General features: G+C 39.0%; 1 protein-coding gene across 3 annotated transcripts in view; it reads right to left on the bottom strand.

Annotated features, from left to right (window-relative positions):
• TSGA10 (testis specific 10) overlaps nt 1–19,296 on the bottom strand; it is a 173,685-nt gene that overhangs the window by 120,467 nt on the left and 33,922 nt on the right. For all 3 annotated transcript variants that reach the window (XM_037056798.1, XM_037056797.1, XM_037056799.1), the window contains 3 exons: nt 17,445–17,615; nt 17,279–17,356; nt 16,225–16,376 (listed from right to left, as the gene is read on the bottom strand). In XM_037056798.1, coding sequence (XP_036912693.1) covers nt 16,225–16,376; nt 17,279–17,356; nt 17,445–17,615 — 401 coding nt within the window. The remainder of the gene's footprint in view (nt 1–16,224; nt 16,377–17,278; nt 17,357–17,444; nt 17,616–19,296) is intronic.

The raw sequence follows: 19,296 nt of genomic DNA, 5'->3' as shown, positions 1-19,296 counted from the left end.
CATTTGAAAAGAATGTGTATTTAGCTTCTTTGGGATGAAGGCAGTGGATTGAGCGTGGGCCTGTGAGCCAGAGGATCACTGTTCGATTTCGATATATATATATATATCAGTTAAGTCCATTTCATCTATGGCGTTCTTCCATGCCACAATATCTTTGTTGATATTTTGTTTGGAAGATCTGTCCATTTTTGACAGTGGGGTGTTCAAATCCCCTACTATAATTGTGTTGCTGTCAATATCTTTCTTGAGGTCCCCTAAGATTTTTCTTATATATTTGGGTGCTCCTATGTTGGGTGCATATATATTTATGACGTTAATGTGTTCTTGGTGGATTCTTCCCTTGAGTATTATGAAGTGACCTTCTGGGTCTCTCTTTATGGCCCTTTTTTTGAAGTCTATTTTGTCCAATATGAGAATTGCTACCCCAGCTTTTTTTGTTGTTGTCTGTTTGCTTGGAAAATTTGTTTCCAGTCTTTCACTTTTAGTCTGTGATGTTCTTTTGTCCTGAGGTGGGTCTCTTGTAGGCAGCATATGTGTGGTTCATGCTTTCCTATACATTCAGCTATTCTAGGTCTTTTGATTGGAGCATTTAATCCATTTATGTTTAAGGTTATTATTGAAAGGTACTTATTCATTGTCATTTATGTACCTGTGTTCCTCTCCATCTCTCTCTTTTCCTTCCTTTCCTTAAAGCAGTCCTTTTAGTATTTCTTGTAGAGCCGGTTTGGTGGAGGCATATTCCTTTAGACTTCTTTTGTCTTGGAAGCTCTTTATTTGGCCTTCTATCTTGATTGAGAGCCTTGCTGGGTAAAGTAGCCTTGGTTGTAGGCCTCTGGTTCTCATTACTTGGAATATTTCTTGCCATTCTCTTCTTGCTTGGAGTGTTTCCATTGAGAAGTCAGTAGCCAGCCTTACTGGGGCTCCCTTGTGTGTTACTTCCTTTTTCTCCCTTGCTGCCTTTAAGATTCTCTCTTTGTCTTGGAGTTTTGCCATTTTAATGATGATGTGTCTTGAAGTGGGCCTCTTTGAGTTCCACCTGATTGGGACTCTCTGTGATTCCTGGATTCGTGTGATTTTTTCTTTCAGCAAATCAGGCAAATTTTCCATCATTACTCTTTCAACTAGGTTTTCTATCCCTTCTTCTTCTTCTCCTTCTGGTATTCCTATTATTTGGATATTATTATGTTTCATATTGTCCTGCATTTCTCTTAATCCCTCCTCATTCTTTCTGAGCCTCTTTCTCTTTCTTACTCTTTCTGGGAGATTCTTTCAACTTTGTCCTTTAACTCACTGATCCAATCTTCTGCCTCATCGATCCTGCTTTTCATTCCTTCTACTGTGTTCTTCAGTTCCGAAATTGTATCTTCATTTCCTCTTGTCCTTTGCTGATGGTTTCTATTTCCTTTTTCATGTTGATATAGTTTGCAGTGAGTTCATTGTAGCTCCCCTCTAGTTTCTGGTAGCTCATTGTGAGCTCTTTGAATTCCCTGATAACCAGTGCTTTGAATTCAATATCTGGTAGTTGACTTGCCTCTATTTCATCTAACATTCTTTCTGAGACTTCCACTTTTTCTTTCTTTTGGGGATTGTTTCTTAGACTTCCCATTGTTTGTGATACTCTTCTTGTTAGCCTCAGCTTCTTAAATCGATGTGTTCTGATTCCCTGGGTTTATGGTGTGAACTTCTGTGGTAGAATACCTGTGAAATTTAGTGGTGCAGTCTCTTGCAGGTACATAGGTGTTCTCTGCTTCCAACTTTTTTGTGTGTGTGTGTGCGTATGTGATCAGTTGGAGGGGGAGGCAAAATGGTTTATGACAGCAGAAGAGTATTTTATGTTATTTACAGACACAGCTGACAGAGAAGAAATAGAAAATCTTTAGGCTATATATTGTGTTAACCGTAATCTTCGACCCAGCTTGCCACTTTTAAGAAAGAATGGACAGAAGATAAGTCTCTTGTTGGGAAGGGAAGGCTTGCGAGTTGTATCTAGAAAGCAGTGAGGTTGCGGGCAGTCAGAGTTTGAGGTAAGGTGAGAGTAAAAAATAGTAATTAGGTGTAGCATGTGAACAAATAGTTAATCACTACAGTAATAGAATTCAGGAACCTGTAACATGGTCTAAGATCAGAGAGATGTGTTGTGAGGTATTTACCATTGTATAGAATAGCTATTATTTATAATAATATTAGAGCAACATTCACATGACAGACTCTATGTGATGTGTCTGAATGGGGGGTACAGAGCTTTGGGTAGTATGCCAAAGGAAAACAAGTGGCATGAAGTATAGAAAATTAGCAATACACTGTGGAGGAAAGAACAGGGGAACCCTGTCAAATAGTACAATATAACCAGCCAGGACTAGGAAATCTATACAGAAGGAGGAGGAATACAAAGATACTATTAAAATAAAAAAGAAGTGAGAATAATGAAAAAATAATACAACTATACAGCAACTTGAGCCTTCTATGCTATAGCAAAGTGAAATGTGTCTCTGTGTCTCTATTGATGAGATGCTCCCTCTTTAGGTCCCACTATGGTCCTTTCGCAGTTCCCAGTTATTTGTGTCTCTTGTGGGTAAAAGAAAACTAAGCAACAAACAAGCAAACAATCCAACACACACACAAAAAAAAGGCAGGAGAAAGGAGGAATATGTGAAAAGTTTGGGAAGAAAGGAAGAAGGACTAAAACCAGAAAAAAATAAAGGAGAGGAACTAACTATTGAAAGATAGAGCAATAATAAAATTTTAAAGATATAAGATTACTTAGAAAAGAAATTGCAAAAGAAAACCCAAAAACCTTTCCTTATTGGTTTCAAACTGTCCAATCCACTTTTTCTGGTTGCAGCAGGACCTCTCTGTGGGCTGGGATGCAGGGATGCGGGCACCGCACACCCAGCAGGCTGCCTGGGTTCCACGGGATCTGGCATTGTCCTTCCCAGTCCTGTGGCGGGACCCAAGTGGTCCTGCCCCTCCCCTGGATGGCTGCTGGGCTGTGTGGGCAGTACGACAAGCTGCTGTCGCAGAACACCTCAGTTCACTTTCCAATAAAGACTTCTCCAAAAGCCTGCCTTTCAGCCCAGCCCAATCCCCAGAATACTGGCAACAACAATATTCTTCTCAATTCTCCCAGGCTGGCGGGTTGGTGTGTTGGCGGGCTGGCGGGCTGGTGACCACAGAGTCTGCAGTTGAACACGGCCCTCTGCCCTTGTTACCCTTTATGTAAACTTAAGCATACAGGTCTCTACCCGGATTGCCCAGCCTTGCTTAGACATGGAGAGAGAGAGTCAGTTCTCTCCCACTGACCCTGTAGCAGGCCCACAGCTCCCACAGAGTCTGTTGTAGACCTGCCGGGTGTCAGGGCCGGGTGTCGGGCTTCTGGAGTTCCCTCCACAGCAGGCATTCCGGTGCTCGTCCCAGACCGAGGCCTCTGTTTCCCCGGCCGTGGCAGCAGCACCAAGGCCCTTAGTTGCCAGCCAAGGTCTCCAGCCACCGCTTATTGTCTTTACTCATGTCCCAGAGTCCTCTCTGACCTGCAGCTGTCTGGTCCCTCCGTCACACTCTCTGGTTTCGTATTTTCATAAATGCTGGGGAACTGTTGGTTGATTATGCTGTTCCTCAGTAGATCCGCCTGGATTTTCTACCAAGTGTATGGGAGCTGGATTCCTTCCATCCTACTCTGTTGCCATCTTGAAACCTCCTCCTTTTTTTTTTTTTTTTTAATTCTTGTTTCTTCATTCTGTTCTGGTTGAATATCTGTTTCTTTCTTCTGGTCCAAATTGTTGATTTAAATTCTGGTTTCCTTCCCTCCACTGTTGGTTCCCTGTACATTTTCCTTTATTTCACTTTTCATAACCTTCACTTCTTCTCCTCTATTTTGTGACCATACTCAACAATTCTTTGAGCACCCTGACTACCAGTGTTTTGAACTATGCATCTGATAGGTTGTCTATCTCTTTGTCACTTAGTTGTATTTTTTGTGGAGCTTTGCTCTGTTCTTTCATTTGGGTTATTTTTTTTGTCTCAGCATGCCTGTTATGTAGTATGGGGCGGAGCCTTAAGTATTTGCCAGGATGGGACAGCCCAGGTCTCTGTGCTGTGGCACTGTATGTGGGGGAAAGGTCAGAGAGGGAAGAGTGCCACTTCTTTAGCTCTCTGCCAGCTTTCAGTTGCTTCCATGGCTACACAGAAGCAAATTGGGCCTTTCTGCTGCTAATGCCCTGGTAGGTAGGTTTGTGTGTGTTCCAGAACCCTGTGGGTCTCTCCAATGAACTCTCCCATTAGGCCAGGAGTTTCTCCACCTGCCTCAACCCCCATAGAATTTTTCAGTCAGAGGTTTTGAGGCTCCATTTCCCTGCACTGGAACCCTGGGTTTTATGGTCTGTCTTGCTCCCCAGTTGTTCCTCCCAGTTTATCCACATGCAAATGTGGGGCTGCTGAGTATGCCAGCCACTGCCTTGTTCATCCCAGTCCTCCAGCTGCCTCCTTGCCATGAGTCCTCTTTGCCTGGCTGCCCATCTCCACCTCTACTACTGGTGTGAATGAATGTTTCTTCTTTAACTCCTTGCAGATTTCCATACAGTTGATTATCTGTCAGTTCTACTTGTTTTTTGTTTTTAAATTTGTTGTTGTCCTTTGGCTTGTGTGAGGAAGCACAGTGTATCTACCTACACCTCTATCTTGGCTGAAAGTCTCCTTTTTTTGCTTCTAATTTTCCAAAACATTGATTGATTTCATTCCTAGCTTTATCCACTCTACTTTTATTTTCCTGTAAATTGTTCTTAATTTCAATTAGTGTACCCTTCATTTCTGACTGGATCTTTTTTATGCTGTTGAGGTCCTCACTAAGTTTCTTGAGCATCCTTATAACCAATGTTACAAGTTTTTGAACTCTGCATCTAATAGATTGCTTATCTCTGTTTTGTTTAGTTCTTTTTCTGGAGTTTTGATCTGTACTTTCATTTGGGTCATGTTTCTTTGTCTCTTCATTTTGGCAGCCTCCCTGTATTTGTTTCTGTGTATTAGATAGAGCTGCTCTGACTCCCTGTCTTAGTAGCATAGCCTAATGTAAAAGGTGTCCTGTAGGGTCCAGTAGCACAGCCTCCCCTATCACCCAAGTTGGGTACTTGATGTGTGCTCTTTATGTGGGCTGAGTACACACTCCTCTTTTAGTTGAGCCTTGGTTGCTGTTGGCAGGCCAATGGGATTAATTTGCCCAGGCCAGTCAGCTTCAAGGACTGGCTGTAACCACTGACCACCAACCACAGCCCTCTGTGGAGTATTAGCTGTGCAAGGGCAGGGTGGTGGTGCTCTGACATAGTATGTAGCTGTCCACTGAGTGTATAGACTCTGAGGTTCCCCAGGTGGTCAGGGTCAAGTTCAGCCCCCACCTATGTTCGGCCTGGGGTCAGCCTGCATGAGTTATAAAACAATCTGAGGTGGCTACTACTTGTAGTGGGTTTAGAAAGTCTCAGGCAAAGTCAACTGTAAGTTTAGTCTGGTTGCTGCTATTGCTGGGCCTGGGGCCACATAGCAAGAAGTACAAGGAACCGGGGATCACTGAGGTCAGCTTTTGCTTGCTTGAAAGGATTTAGGAAGTTGTGAAGATTGAGCCAAGACGAGCCATTCATATGGAAAAGCTACTGTTAACAGAGTTAGTTAGATGGGAAGGAGCCTCAGGGTATCTCTACTGTTAACCAGGTTGCTAAAGTCTCAGATTTCGTACCCTGCTGGCTCTGTGGCTCTGCCTGCCTTTCTGCCTGGGAGACAGCTGTCCTCTAGCTCTTGTCTTGATGTCAGGCACTTCAGTGCCTTTCTGTATGCCACTGGTGCCTTTCAAGCTGCCATCCTGGTACTGGAGCTCAGAGAGAATGAATCTGAGTAAGTTTGTGTATGGGTTCTTTAGGGGAACTGCTTGGGACTCTATAATATGAAACTTCAAGTTTCTTACACTGACTCAAACCCTGCTGGTTTTTGCAGCCAGAAGTTATGGAGCCTGGTGTGAGTCTGGGACTCCTTGCACCAAAGATATCTCTCCTGGATTTTTATCCACCATACACGGGTGTGAAACTAGCCTGTTTTGCATCTCTGCCACTCCTATCAGTCTGGGTAAATGTGGTTTTTTTAATCCTGTAGTTGTCAGACTTCCATTCAACTGGATTTCTGATGGTTCCAAGTGATGGTTGTTCTATATTTTAGCTGTTTCAATGTGGTCTAGTTGTTTCAGCACCATTTGTTGAAAGACTATCTTTGCTCTATTGCACTGCATTTCTTAAAGATCAGTAGACTATATTTATTTTGGGGCTCTCTTCTATTCCATTGACTTCTGGGGGGCCAATACCATACTATCTTCACTACTGCAACTTTATAGTAAGTCTGAAGTCATGTAGTGTCTGTCCTCCAATTTTGTTTTTCTTCAATATCGTGTTGGTGATTCTTTTACCCTCTATATAAAGTTTAGAATCCAGTTGCTGATATCCACAAGATAATTTGCTGTGATGTTTATTAGCATTGCATTGATTCTGTAGATCAACTTGGAAAGAACTGAAATACTAACAATACTGAGTTTTCCCATTCAAAAACATGCAACATCTTTTAATTAATTAACTTCCTTTTTTATTTCATTCACTAGAGTTTTGTAGTTTTATTCATAAAGGTCTTATATCTAGTTTGTTGAATTTATACTTAATTATTTCTTTTGGGGGGATGCTAATATAAATAGTATTGTTTTAAATTTCAATTCCACATCTTCATTGTTTGTATATAGGAAGCAATTGACTTTGTATATTAACCTTGTATCCTAAACCATATTATTACTACTTATTAGCTGTAGACTTTTTGTCATTTCTTTTAAAGTTTCTACATAGAATAACATGTCATCTGCAATAGATTTTAATATTGAAATCTGTTTAGCTTTAAATACCCAAACTCAAATTAAACCTGTCTTGGAATCACTAAACACAGAGACAAAAACTAACTTTTTTATTAACAGATAGCTCTGTCAGTCATTCAGCTGTTGGGGAATTCTAACTTCTTGGACCTCGAGATGTTTGATACACAAATGCAGACACACAGACCTTTTTTTTAAAATCTGCTTCTAGGAAGTATTCTGAAAACACTACAACTTTTTACAAGTGCTAATTTATCTGACATAGAAACCCAAAAGGAAAAATTCTGCTACTTAAATATACCTTTTAAGAAAGAAAGGTTATAGAAGCAGTATAAAAACACAGATACTGAGTATTGGTTTTGAAACTCTGGGGATTTTGTTCTTTACCAGCAGTGAAGCCCAAACAACAATGGATGCATTTCTTTTGACTGATTTGGCCTGGAACATGATACTCAATTTAGAGATATAGAAATATAGACATGAGTTGAACTATGTTCAGAATTCAACTTCTATTAATTAGAGTTTACACATGAAATAAAACTTATAATTTTCTCATCAACTGAAAAAATGAAGGACAAGGACACAGTATTTTAACTATATTAAATGAAGTTGGATTATACAGCTCTTAAGTAGGTTCTTTGTAATTCTTAGTCTTTTGTATATGTAAATATGAAATATCTGATACATAAGAGTGCATTATGAAGTATAAGATATTGATCTTTCAAAAATAAATTTACAGCTGACTTCTCAGCAGAAATAATGAAAATCAGAAGATAGTGGAAGGGTATCATCAAAGTGTTAATTCCTAACCTTTAAAATTATTCCTAATAATTTTATACCTACCAAATATCCTTCAATATCAGCAAGGCCATAATAGGGGTAAATAGAAATGCTCATCTTCAGATACATTTTAGAGATAGAATCAACTGAATTGGATATGGGTGCATAAAAATAAAAATCATAGATCACTTCCTGGTTTGAGGCCAAGAATTATATGAAGACTTTCCATGTACTGAGATGGGAAGACTGAAGGCATATTTGTATGCACCAGAGAGAGAGGAATAGTGAATAGCAGAAACTAAGGTTTGAAAATGTTAAGTCTGAGAGTTTCAAAGATGTATTCAGAGTAGATGGAAGCTGTATCCACTTGCTACTGCCCCAAACCAGATATACAACTGAACTGCCAAGCCATCAACCTGTACAAATCAACTAAAACCTAGTTGATATGAACAATTACAACCAAGCAATATAGAAGATGCTACATAAAGACTGATAAGAGTGGTAAAGACATGGAGGGAGAAAGCCCCCACAGGTCAGTGCAGCAGTGGCTGAGAAACCAGATAGATATAGTGGTTGTGGCACTCCCTACCCCTAGGAGTGAGGGGCCTTAACCCAAGGCACAGATCCCCAACTCACAGCAACAGAGATAGGGAGAGGAGTCTGTGTATCAGGTGGGAATCAGTGAAGATCCATCATGCCTGGGAGGCTCAGGGTACAGCCTCCCAACATAGAGCACTCCTTGTTGCAGCACTAGTCTGGAGAGTTCACGATATGGCCTCTGAGAGCTGGAAAGGCCATGCTGCTGCACCCAGGTCCCGAGAAAAGTTCTGCTGGCTACAGCCAGCAGTGACTTTAAGGGGCCTTCTATTTTGGAGCGATGATTTAGGCGGAGACCAAACAGTGACTTAACTGAGTGGTTTGGAAAAGAGGACTGTTCCACTCCATCTTGAGTGCACAGGCAGTGCCTACCATCACACCATTTTGGACACTCCTGCTGCTAAGTTCAGAGGCACAGAGGAGCTATACAACACTGGGAAATTTGGTCCATTCTGCAGTATTTGGAGCTTCGCTGTACCAAGCTCTGACTTTTGGTACTGCCCTGCTGAGACCAGATGTATGGAAAGAGTGGAACACAGGGATAGAAATTTGGGCCACATCCTGCTTGGTGTGATGGAGAAACAGGTGCTGCACAAACGTGAGAGTTTTGGACTGTGTCTCCTGGGGAGGCTTCTTTCCGGGAGCCAGAGAGGTGTGTGCTAAAATTCTTGGCTACATTAAAGGGAGGCAAACCCACTCTCGGCCCATGCTACACTGGGCTCAGCCCTCTGGGGAGGAAAAGAGTGCCTGCTCCCATCCCACAGGTTTGTAGATACCACCCCCAACAGCCCTGGCAACTCCTAGATACCCCTACTGGGTTCATATCTGCAAGTTCATATCTGCAAAGTCAATATACAATTCAGAAGAGGGCTTTCACAGTGTGAGACCCTGGGAGGCTATTTTATAGGAACAGGACAAAAATCTTAGCTGCCTCCTGCAGGCTGTGCTGCATCAGCCTGAACAGGAGACTGTTTTGATCTCTACCCTTGAGTCCAGGGCTGCTGAACTTGCTTCTGAAAAGGGCTCCTGGGGTAGAGCTGGCTGTACCCATCCTAAATCTGAAGTGAGATCCCCTGAGGAAACAGGTGCTGGAGTCTCTGGCAGAGTCTGAAGGGTTTGCTTTTGAGGCAGGGGCTACTTTCCCTTCATTGAGTGCCCAACTGAATGTGTGAGCCACAAGTAGGGGGCCCACTAGCTCTATCTCAACTACCTTGGGCTTGTCCTAAAGACTCTCATCAGAAGGCTCAGTAGAAAAACCAGGCAACTTCATGGGAAGGCAGAGAAGCTGACAGGTGAAGGCAGACCTCAGGGAGCCATGGTCCTTTTACAGAGCTACCCCCAGCTCTAAGTAGGAAGAAGCTGTCTCTTTTACATAGATTGGCCCCTCACATGTACACCAGACACAAACAGTGAAGAGCATGGTAACAAGACAGGTATCCCAAGCTGGTTACACACAACATGTGACAGCAACTTGCATCTGGACACCAACCAAGTGGACCCAGAACTTACATAACCAGTGGTAAGCTTCAGACCACACCAGAGCTCTTCCAACCAGCCACATAACCATAAACCCAAAGGGGAATTCCTGCAGACACCAGACCCTGTGGGGAATAATGGCCCTTCAAGGGGCAGCCTCTGCATAGTGTCTCGTACATGATGGTTGAGGTTTACCTTTATAGTCTCCCAGAATGAAGAATTAACTCTACCCACAAAAGGGCCAACTGTATTCAAGACTCAGCTGCAATGTGCACATATCCCATAAGAAACAGTCCTGGAGCACAGAGCTGAGGTGATCTGAAATACGGTACCACTATGACCACAGACAACTTCATCATATAACCATCACAGCAAGTTTGGGAGACTAGCAATTTACCTAACACACAGAGAACAAATGGAGAGACAAAGAACAATGTCCCAAATTAAAAAGAAATAAAAATAAATAAACAGAAGTCCCCAGGAAAAGAATTAGAAGAAATAGATGAAGTGGAAGCAACCCAAATACCAGATACAGAGTTTAAAATTATGATTATAAAAATGCGCAAGGACCTCAGGGAAAGAATAGATGATCTCAGGGAGAACTAAACAGATAATAAGCATTAAAAAGGACATAGAAACCATAAATAAGAAGTAGTCAGAAATGAAGATTACAATATCTGAAATGAACAATTTGCTAAAAGCAATCAATATCAGGTTAGATAAAGGAGAGGATCAAATCAATGAATTTGAAGACAAGATAATAGTATCCACCCAGAGAGAAAATGAAAAGGAAGAGACTTCAGAGAAATGAGGAAAACCTAAGGGACATCTGGGACAACATTGACTATAACAACATCTGGATCATAGTGGTAGCAGAAAAGGAGAGAGTATGGGACAGAGAACCTTTTTGAAAAAATAATGGCAGAAAACTGCTGTAACTTGGTGAAAGAAAAACTTGCACAAGTTCAGGAAGCACAAAGGGTCCCAAACAAGAATACCCAAAGAGACCCACAGCAAGACATATTATAATCAAATGGCAAAGGGTAAAACAAAGACAGATGTTTAAAGGCAACAAAAGAGAGACAGTTACCTAAACAGGATTTCCCATATGGCTGCCATCTGATTTCTCAACAGAAACACTTCAGGACAGATGGGATTGACATGAATTATTCAAAGTGATGAAAAATAAGGACATGCAACTAAGTCTACTCTACCCAGCAAGGTTATCATTTAAAATTGAAGGTGAAATAAAGAACTTGCCAGACAAAAAAAAAGGACCAGAAGTTCATCATCACTAAACCAGCATTGTAAGAAATGTTAAAGGACCTGCTTTAAGAAGAAGAAATAGAGAGAGGGACGAAGATAGAAACAATAAAAAATGGCAACGAATAAATAGCTATTTATAATAATCTTAAATGTAAGTGGGCTAAATGCTTCACTCAAAAGACATAGAGTAGATGAATGGATATGGAAACATGACCCTTATATATGCTGTCTACAAGAGACCCACCTCAGAACAAAAGATCTCTACACGCTGCAAAAGAAGGGACAGAGGAAAATATTCCATGCAAATAGAAACAAACAAAAAGCTGGGATAGCAATACTTATATCTGACAAAAAAGCCTTCAAAACAAAAATCAATCAACAGACAAAGAAGGTCACTACATAAAACTAAAGGATGAATCCAATAAGTAGGTACACCTTTGAAAACATATATGCACCCAATATAGGAGCACCTAAATATATGAAGAAATATTGGTGGGCTTTAAGGAGGAAATGACAGCAATACAGTTGTAGTAGGAGATTTCAACACCTCAGAGTTATCAATGAATAGATCTTCCACACATAAAAATCAACAAGGAAACAGTAACATTAAAGAACACACTAGGTCAAATGGATTTAATTGATATTTACAGAACATTTCATCCCAAAGCAGAATATACATTCTTCTCAAGTTCATATGGTTCATTCTCAAAGATAACACACATATTGGAAAACAAAATAAATCTCTTATTAAAAATATTTCCTTTTATTATTTTTTAAAGATTTTATTTATTTTATTTTTTAGAGAGACAGGAAAGGAGGGAGGAAGAGAAGAAGAGAAACATTGATGTAGAAAAGATACATCAATTGACTGCCTGTCACACAACCCCAATAGGGGAACTGGCTGACAACTCACACATGTACCCTGACTAGGAATTGAACTGGCAACCTTTTAGTTTGCAGGCTGGTGCTCAATCCACTGAGCCACACCAGCCAAAGTAAACACAAAATAAGTCTTAACAAATTCAAGAAGACTGAAATTACATCACGTATTTTCTCAGATCACCGTGGAATGAAACTAGAAATCAATCTCAATCACAAGACTCAAAAACTTTTCAATACAATACATGGAGCCTAAATAGCTTGTTATTAAATAATGAATGGGGCCCTGGCTGGTGTGGCCTAGTGGACTGAGCACTGGACTGTGGACTGAAAAGGTTGCTGGTTTGATTTCCAGTCAGGACACATGCCTAGGTTGCAGGCCAGGTCCCCAGTTGGAGGTGTGCAAGAGGCAACCAAATTTGTTTCTCTCACAGATGTTTCTTTCTCCCTCCTTTCCCGGTCTCTAAAAAAATAAATAAATAAAAATTTTTAAATAATGAATGGGTTATCAATGAGATAATTGAAGAAATAAAAAATTACCTGAAAACAAATAAAAATTAACTCATGACACCCACAATCTAAGGGACACTGCAAAGCAGTCCTGAGAGGGAAGTTCATAGCACTACAGGCCTACCAGAAGAAGCAAGAAAAATCTCAAATAAACAATCCAACCCTACATGTAAAAGAATTAGAAAAACAAAAACTAACAAAGTCCAGAGATAATGGAAGGAAATAATCAAGATCAGAATGGAAATGAATGATGTAGAGACTAAAAAAACAATTCAAAAGAATAATGAAACCAGAAGCTGGCTCTTTGAAAAGAAAAAAGAAAGATTGATGAACCTTTAATGAGATTCATAAAGAAAAATTAAAGAGAGCCCTGGCCGGTGTGGCTAAGTGGATAGAGTACCAGCCTGAAAACCAAAAGGTCACCAGTTCGATTCCCAGTCAGGGCACAAGCTGTGGTTGTAGGCCAGGTACCCAGATAAGGGTGTGAAAGAGGCAACCAATAGATGTTTCTCTCCTTCTCTTTCACCCTGATGTCCCCTCTTTCTGAAGGGATGTAAAATAAATAAACAAACAAACAAACAAATAAGCAAATTCTTTTTTAAAAAAGAGAGGACCTAAATAGATAAAATCAGAAATGAAAGAGAAGCAACAACTGGCATCAGAAATACAGGGATAGTAATAAAACACTATGAACAACTATCTATATACCAAGGAATTGGACAACCTGGGAGAAATGGATAAATTCCTAGGAACGCACAATTTTCCAAAACTAAATCAAGAAGAATTTAAAAAATCCAGTAGACCAATTACAACTAATGAAATTGAAGCAGTAATCAAAATACTCCCAGCAAACAAAAGTCCTGGACCAGCTGGCTTCACAGGAGAGTCTTACGAACCATTCAAGAAGAACTAATACCAATCTTTCTCAAACTATTCCATAAAATTCAAGAGGAGAGATTATTTCCAAGCTCTTTTTTATGAGGCCAGTATTATCCTACTTCTAAAAACAGATAAAGATACAACAAAGATAGAATACTATAGGACAATATCCCTGATGAATATAGATGCTAAAATCTTCAACAACATATTAGCAAACTGGATCCAGAAAAACATTAAAAAGATCATATACCGTGATTAAGTGGGATTTATCCTGGAGATACAAGATTGGTACAATATAAATCAATAAATGTGATACATCACATAAAAAAATGAAAAATAAAAATCACATGATATCAAAAAGATGCAGAAAAAGCACTCGATAAAATCCAGCACCCATGATAATAAAACCTCTCAGCAAAGTGGGAATAGAGGAATCATACCTCAACATAATAATGGCCATATATGACAAACCCACAGTCAACATCACGCTCGGTGGGCACAACTGAGAGCACTGACCTAAAGATCAAGAACAAGACAAGGATGCCCGCTTTCACCACCCTTATTCAACATAGTACTTAAAAGTTCTAGCCACCACAATAAAACAAAAAGAAGAAATAAAAGGTATCTGCATTGCAAAAAAGAAAGTAAATCAGTCATTACTCACAGATGACATGATATTGTACGTGGAAAACCCTAAAGACACCACCAAAAACCTACTAGACCTAATAAATGGATTAAGCAAAGTAGCAATATACAAAATCAGTACTCAGAAATTGATGGCATTTTTATATACCAATATGAACTATCATAAAGAGAAACTAAGAAAACAATCACATTTACTACTGCAATAAAAAAAAGTAAGGTACGTAGGAATAAATTTAACCAAGGAGGTAAAAGACCTATACTTGAAAAACTATAGAACACTGAAGAAATAAATTGAGGAAGATACAAATAAATGGAAGCATATACCGTGTTCATGGATTGGAAAAATTAACATCATCAAAATGTCCATACTACCTAAACCAATCTATAGATTCGATGCAATTTCTATCGAAATACCAATGGCATAATTCAGAGATACAAAACAAACATCCCCAAAATTTATATGGAACTAAAAAAACATCCTGAATAGCAACAGCAATTTTAAGAAAGAGGAACAAATTTGGAGGGATCACAATACTTCATATAAAACTATACTACAAGGCCACCGTAATCAAAACAGTCTGGTAGTGGCATAAGAACAGACATATAGATCAATGGAATAAAAGAGAGAGCCCAGAAATAAACCCATGTCTTTATGTTCAATTAATATTTGACAAAGGGGGCACAAGCATACAATAGAGTAAAGACATTCTCTTCAATAAATGGTGTTGGGAGAACTAGTCTGGTATATGCAAAAAAATGAAACTAGATCACCAAGTTACACTATACACCAGAATAAACTCAAAATGGATAAAACACTTAAATATTTAAGTCATGGCACCACAAAAGTCCTAGAGAAAAACATAGGCAGGAAAATTTCAGATATCTCATGCAGCAATATTTTTGCCAATATATCTCCTAGGGTGAGGGAAATAAATAAAAAATAAACAAATGGGACTACATCAACCTGTAAAGCTCCTGCACAGCTAAAGAAACTATCATCAAAATGAAAAGGGAGCCCACTGTATGGGAGGACATATTTGCCAATGATAAATTGGACAAAGGTTTTGCCTCCATAATATATAAAGAACTCATATGACTCAACACCAGGAAGATAAACAATCCACTTAAAAAATTGGCTCTGAATAGACACCTCTCCAAAGAGGACTACAGATGGCCCATAAACATATGTAAAGATGCTAAACATCACTAGCCATCAGAAAGATGCATATTAAAACCACAATGAGATATCACCTCACATCTTTCAGAATGGCCATCATCAATAAATCAACAAACAACAAGTACTGACAAGGATGTGAAAAAAAGGGAACCCTAGTGCACTGCTGGTGGAAAAGCAGACTGATGCAGCCACTGTGAAAAATGGTATGGAATTTCCTTAAAAAATTAAAAATGGAACTGCCTTTGACCCAGCAATTCCACTGCTGGGAATATACCCTAAGAATCCTGAGTTAACAAAAGAACTTATGTACCCCTATGTTTGAAGCAGTGTTATTTACAATAGCCAAGTGCTGGAAACAGCCTAAGTACCCATCAGTAGATGAGTGGATCAAAAAACTGTGATACATTTACACAATGGAATACTATGCAGCAGAAGGAAAGAACTCCTACCTTTTGGGACAGCATGGATGGAACTGGAGAGTATTATGCTAAGTGAAATAAGCCAGATGATAAAAGACAAATACGATATGATCTCACCTATAAGAGGAATCTAATGAACTGAATAAACTAATGAACAAAATGGAACTACAGGCATGGAAACATGGAACATACTCAAAGTGACCAGAGCAGAGGTGGGAGAGGGATAATAGTAGAAAGAAAGGGAAGGGACTAGACAAAGAACATATATGAATGACCATGGACAAAGACAACAATGTAGGAATTGATTATGGGATCAGGGGTTGGGATTGGCAAAGGAGGGCAAAGAGAGAAAAATTGGGACAACTGTAATAGAATAACAATAAAAAATGATTTTAAAAAAAGCCCTGGCTTGTGTGGCTCAGTGGACTGAGTGCTGGATTGCAAACCCAAAAAGATAGCCAGTTCAATTCCCAGTCAGGGCACATGCTTGGTTGCAGGCCAGGACCCTGGCTGAGGGCATGTGAGAAGCAACCGATTGATGTAGCTCTCACACATCAGTGTTTCTCCCTGTCTCCCTCCATTCCCCTCTCTCTAAAATGAATAAATAAAATCTTTAAAAATAAAAAAACAACTTAATTATCATTACAAAATATATTATAAAAAGTCAAGTTATAAATAACAAACTATTAGTTGTTGAAGGCAATTTAGTTTACCTCAAAGAATTATTCTCTGCTTTTTGTCTGCCAAGTTCACTTTCAGTATCCATTGCCTTTCTTGCTAGTGATTTCATTTCTTTTTCCACAGTAGTTATGGTTTCCTTCATCAAAGTCATATTTGACATTTGCTCCATACGTTCATCATCAAGCTATATAAGTAGAATAACAAAGTTATTGCCATTGCTAAGTCTTAGTGATCTTCCTAAAGAGACATCCTCTCTTTGTGAAGACTGGTATATGACAAGATTTATATGATGAGGTGATCATATTACATTTGAACATTGTGGGAGGCAATACGGACAAGGCATTGTGGAGCAGGAACAAGAATAGCATATTCACGTACATTTCCAACCTGGTTCAATTTGACTTTGGCATACATATCTTATTTACAAAATATTTCTTATTTGTTGTTCAACATTAATAAATTATAGCTATAAAGGGAAATTATGAAAAAATTGTTTTCCCCACCTACTGCTTGTTTTACTCATTATAATGACATAAGTGAATGTATAAATATATTCAATTAAATTTGGTAACAGATAGTCAAATTCCCTTAATTTTGTTCATATAGTTACATCTCAAATACATATTCATAGCATCTCAAGTCCTTGATTAGGAAAAAAGGTGATGCTTCAGATTTAAATTCAGTTTATATATATTTTTCTCACTAATTTTCATTTCATCATCATTTTCTACACCCTAGTTACTCTTTAGGTAGAATAATCCAATTTATCTGTATCTTGCAATGTTATCTTTAATGAAATAGGGAGATGAGAAAATTTGCTAAAATCCATGAGAGTGCATCCCTAATGTTTTTTTAAAGAATACACTTTGCAACGTAACATAAAAAGGATTTTACCCACATTTTTAGAAGGAAATAAACAATGAAGAAATGACAATTTACACCATATATACCACCTTTAGTCTTTTAGGATTACAAACCCTAACCTAGAAAATTAAGAGAACTTCTAGGGACATAGAAAAAAAAGGAAAAGGGTAATAAAGCCACTGATAGTTTACAGCCAAAAGTGCGAAAGTGATTTTTCTTTACATTGTGAACTGTACACTCCAGCTCCTCTATCCTTTGTTCCAAGTGCGCCTTCTCATTAAATGCTGTCTCTTGGGCAATCTGGTTAAAAACAAAATCAAAACAAAGTGCTTTCAATGTCACTGCATTGTGTTTCATAAAAGTTCATAGAGATAAAATCCTTTCAAACCTTTAGTCTTTCCCTCAGACTATCTCGTTCTGTGGTCATTCTTCGTAAATCAGTGAAGGCTACATCCCTTTCAGTCTCCACCCGCCGGAGGATGGCATGTGCTGTTGTAGATTTCGGAGACTTACAACTTTTCATCATTTCTCGCCGAAGTCGAGCAATTTCTTCCTGAGCCTATTATTTAAATACATAGATAGAGTCCTATTAACAAGCATTAGAACAGACACAAAGATAGCTATCTTATATCCAGACAGTTCAAATTTGAACCTATAATCAATATGCATGCAGTAGGATAATGGTATAACTTTGACTTTAAACAAATAAATCAAAAGATGTTCTCAAAACAAATTGATATTTGATATTTTTACACAAATCAATGTATAAAAATCAAAGTTTGGTTTACAGTATCTTTGCCAAAATTTTTAAAAATTAATTTGGAGGCAATCAATGCAAGACAATGTGATATACTAAGAAATATATATAGTATACTCCACCCATTTTGTAACATAAGCTTTAATTTAGCACAGTTCATGTAGAATACTGGTTTAATGAATATTATCATAGTGTTCTAGTCCTTTTGTATATAAATGTATATGCCATAGTCATGTCCTAAGTACCTTTATGCTAACAGAAAGCCCACCAATTCTTACTCATTCAAAACAGGTAAATCCCTTATCTTTCTTCCCCTTGACTTTAATTACTATCTATTGAGCTAGTCTTCAAGTCTCAGAGGAAGATAAGTTACTTCCCAAATTCCAAAGCTAAGCCTTCACCAGAATCCTGGACCTCATCTCCTGAAGTATCTTCTAAGATATCCCTTACTCATGATGATTTCCTCTCACTTTGTTTTTTCTAAATATATTTTGTTGATTAAACCATTACAGTTGTTCTATCTCCCCTTCATTCCCCTCCACCCTGCACACCCCCTCCCACCCCCATTCCCCCCCTTTAGTTTATGACCACGTGTCTCAAGTTCCTGAGACTCTATATTTCTTCTACTATTCTTGCCCTCCCCCTATCTATTTTCTACCTACTGCCTATGCTACTTATTTTCTATATCTTCTCCCCCCTTCTCCTCCTCTAACTCTCCTGTGGCTAACCCTCCATGTGTTCTTCATTTCTATGGTTATGCTCCTGATCTAGCTGTCCTCTTGGTTTGGTTTTGCTTTAGGTGCGGTTGTTAATAACTGTGAGTTTGCTGTCCTTTCACTGTTCATATTTTTTATCTTCTTTTTCTTAGATAAGTCCCTTCAGCATTTCATATAATAAGGGCTTGGTGATGATGAACTCCTTGAATTTGACCTTATCTGAGAAGCACATTATCTGTCCTTCCATTCTAAATGAAAGTTTTGCTGGATAAAGCAATCTTGGCTGTAGGTCTTTGGATTTCATGACTTGGAATACTTCTTTCCAGCCCCTTCTTGCCTGTAAGGTCTCTTTTGAGAAATCCGCTGACAGTCTGATGGGTACTCCTTTGTAGGTGACTGTCCCCTTATCTCTTGCTGCTTCTAGGATTCTCTCCTTCATTTTAGTCTTGGCTAATGTAATTATGATGTGCCTTGGTGTGTTCCTTCTTGGGTCCAACTTCTTTGGGACTCTCTGAGTTTCCTGGATTTCTTGGAAGTTTATTTCCTTTGCCAGACTGGGGAAGTTCTCCTTTATTATTTGTTCAAATAAGTTTTCCACTCATGGCTGTTTCTTTTCCCCTTCTGGTACCCCTATAATTCGGATGTTGGAACGTTTAAAGATGTCCTGGAGGTTCCTAAGCCTCTCCTCATTTTTTTGAATTCTTGTTTGTTCCTTCTTTTCTGGTTGGATGTTTCTTTCTTCCTTCTGGTCCACTCCATTGATCTAA

The sequence above is a fragment of the Sturnira hondurensis genome, unplaced genomic scaffold, assembly GCF_014824575.4.
Source record: "Sturnira hondurensis isolate 20B ecotype Veracruz unplaced genomic scaffold, ASM1482457v3 Scaffold0009178, whole genome shotgun sequence".
Taxonomy (NCBI): domain Eukaryota; kingdom Metazoa; phylum Chordata; class Mammalia; order Chiroptera; family Phyllostomidae; genus Sturnira; species Sturnira hondurensis.
Note: the sequence above shows the minus strand (reverse complement) of the source record. Positions and strands in the feature narration are given on the sequence as shown.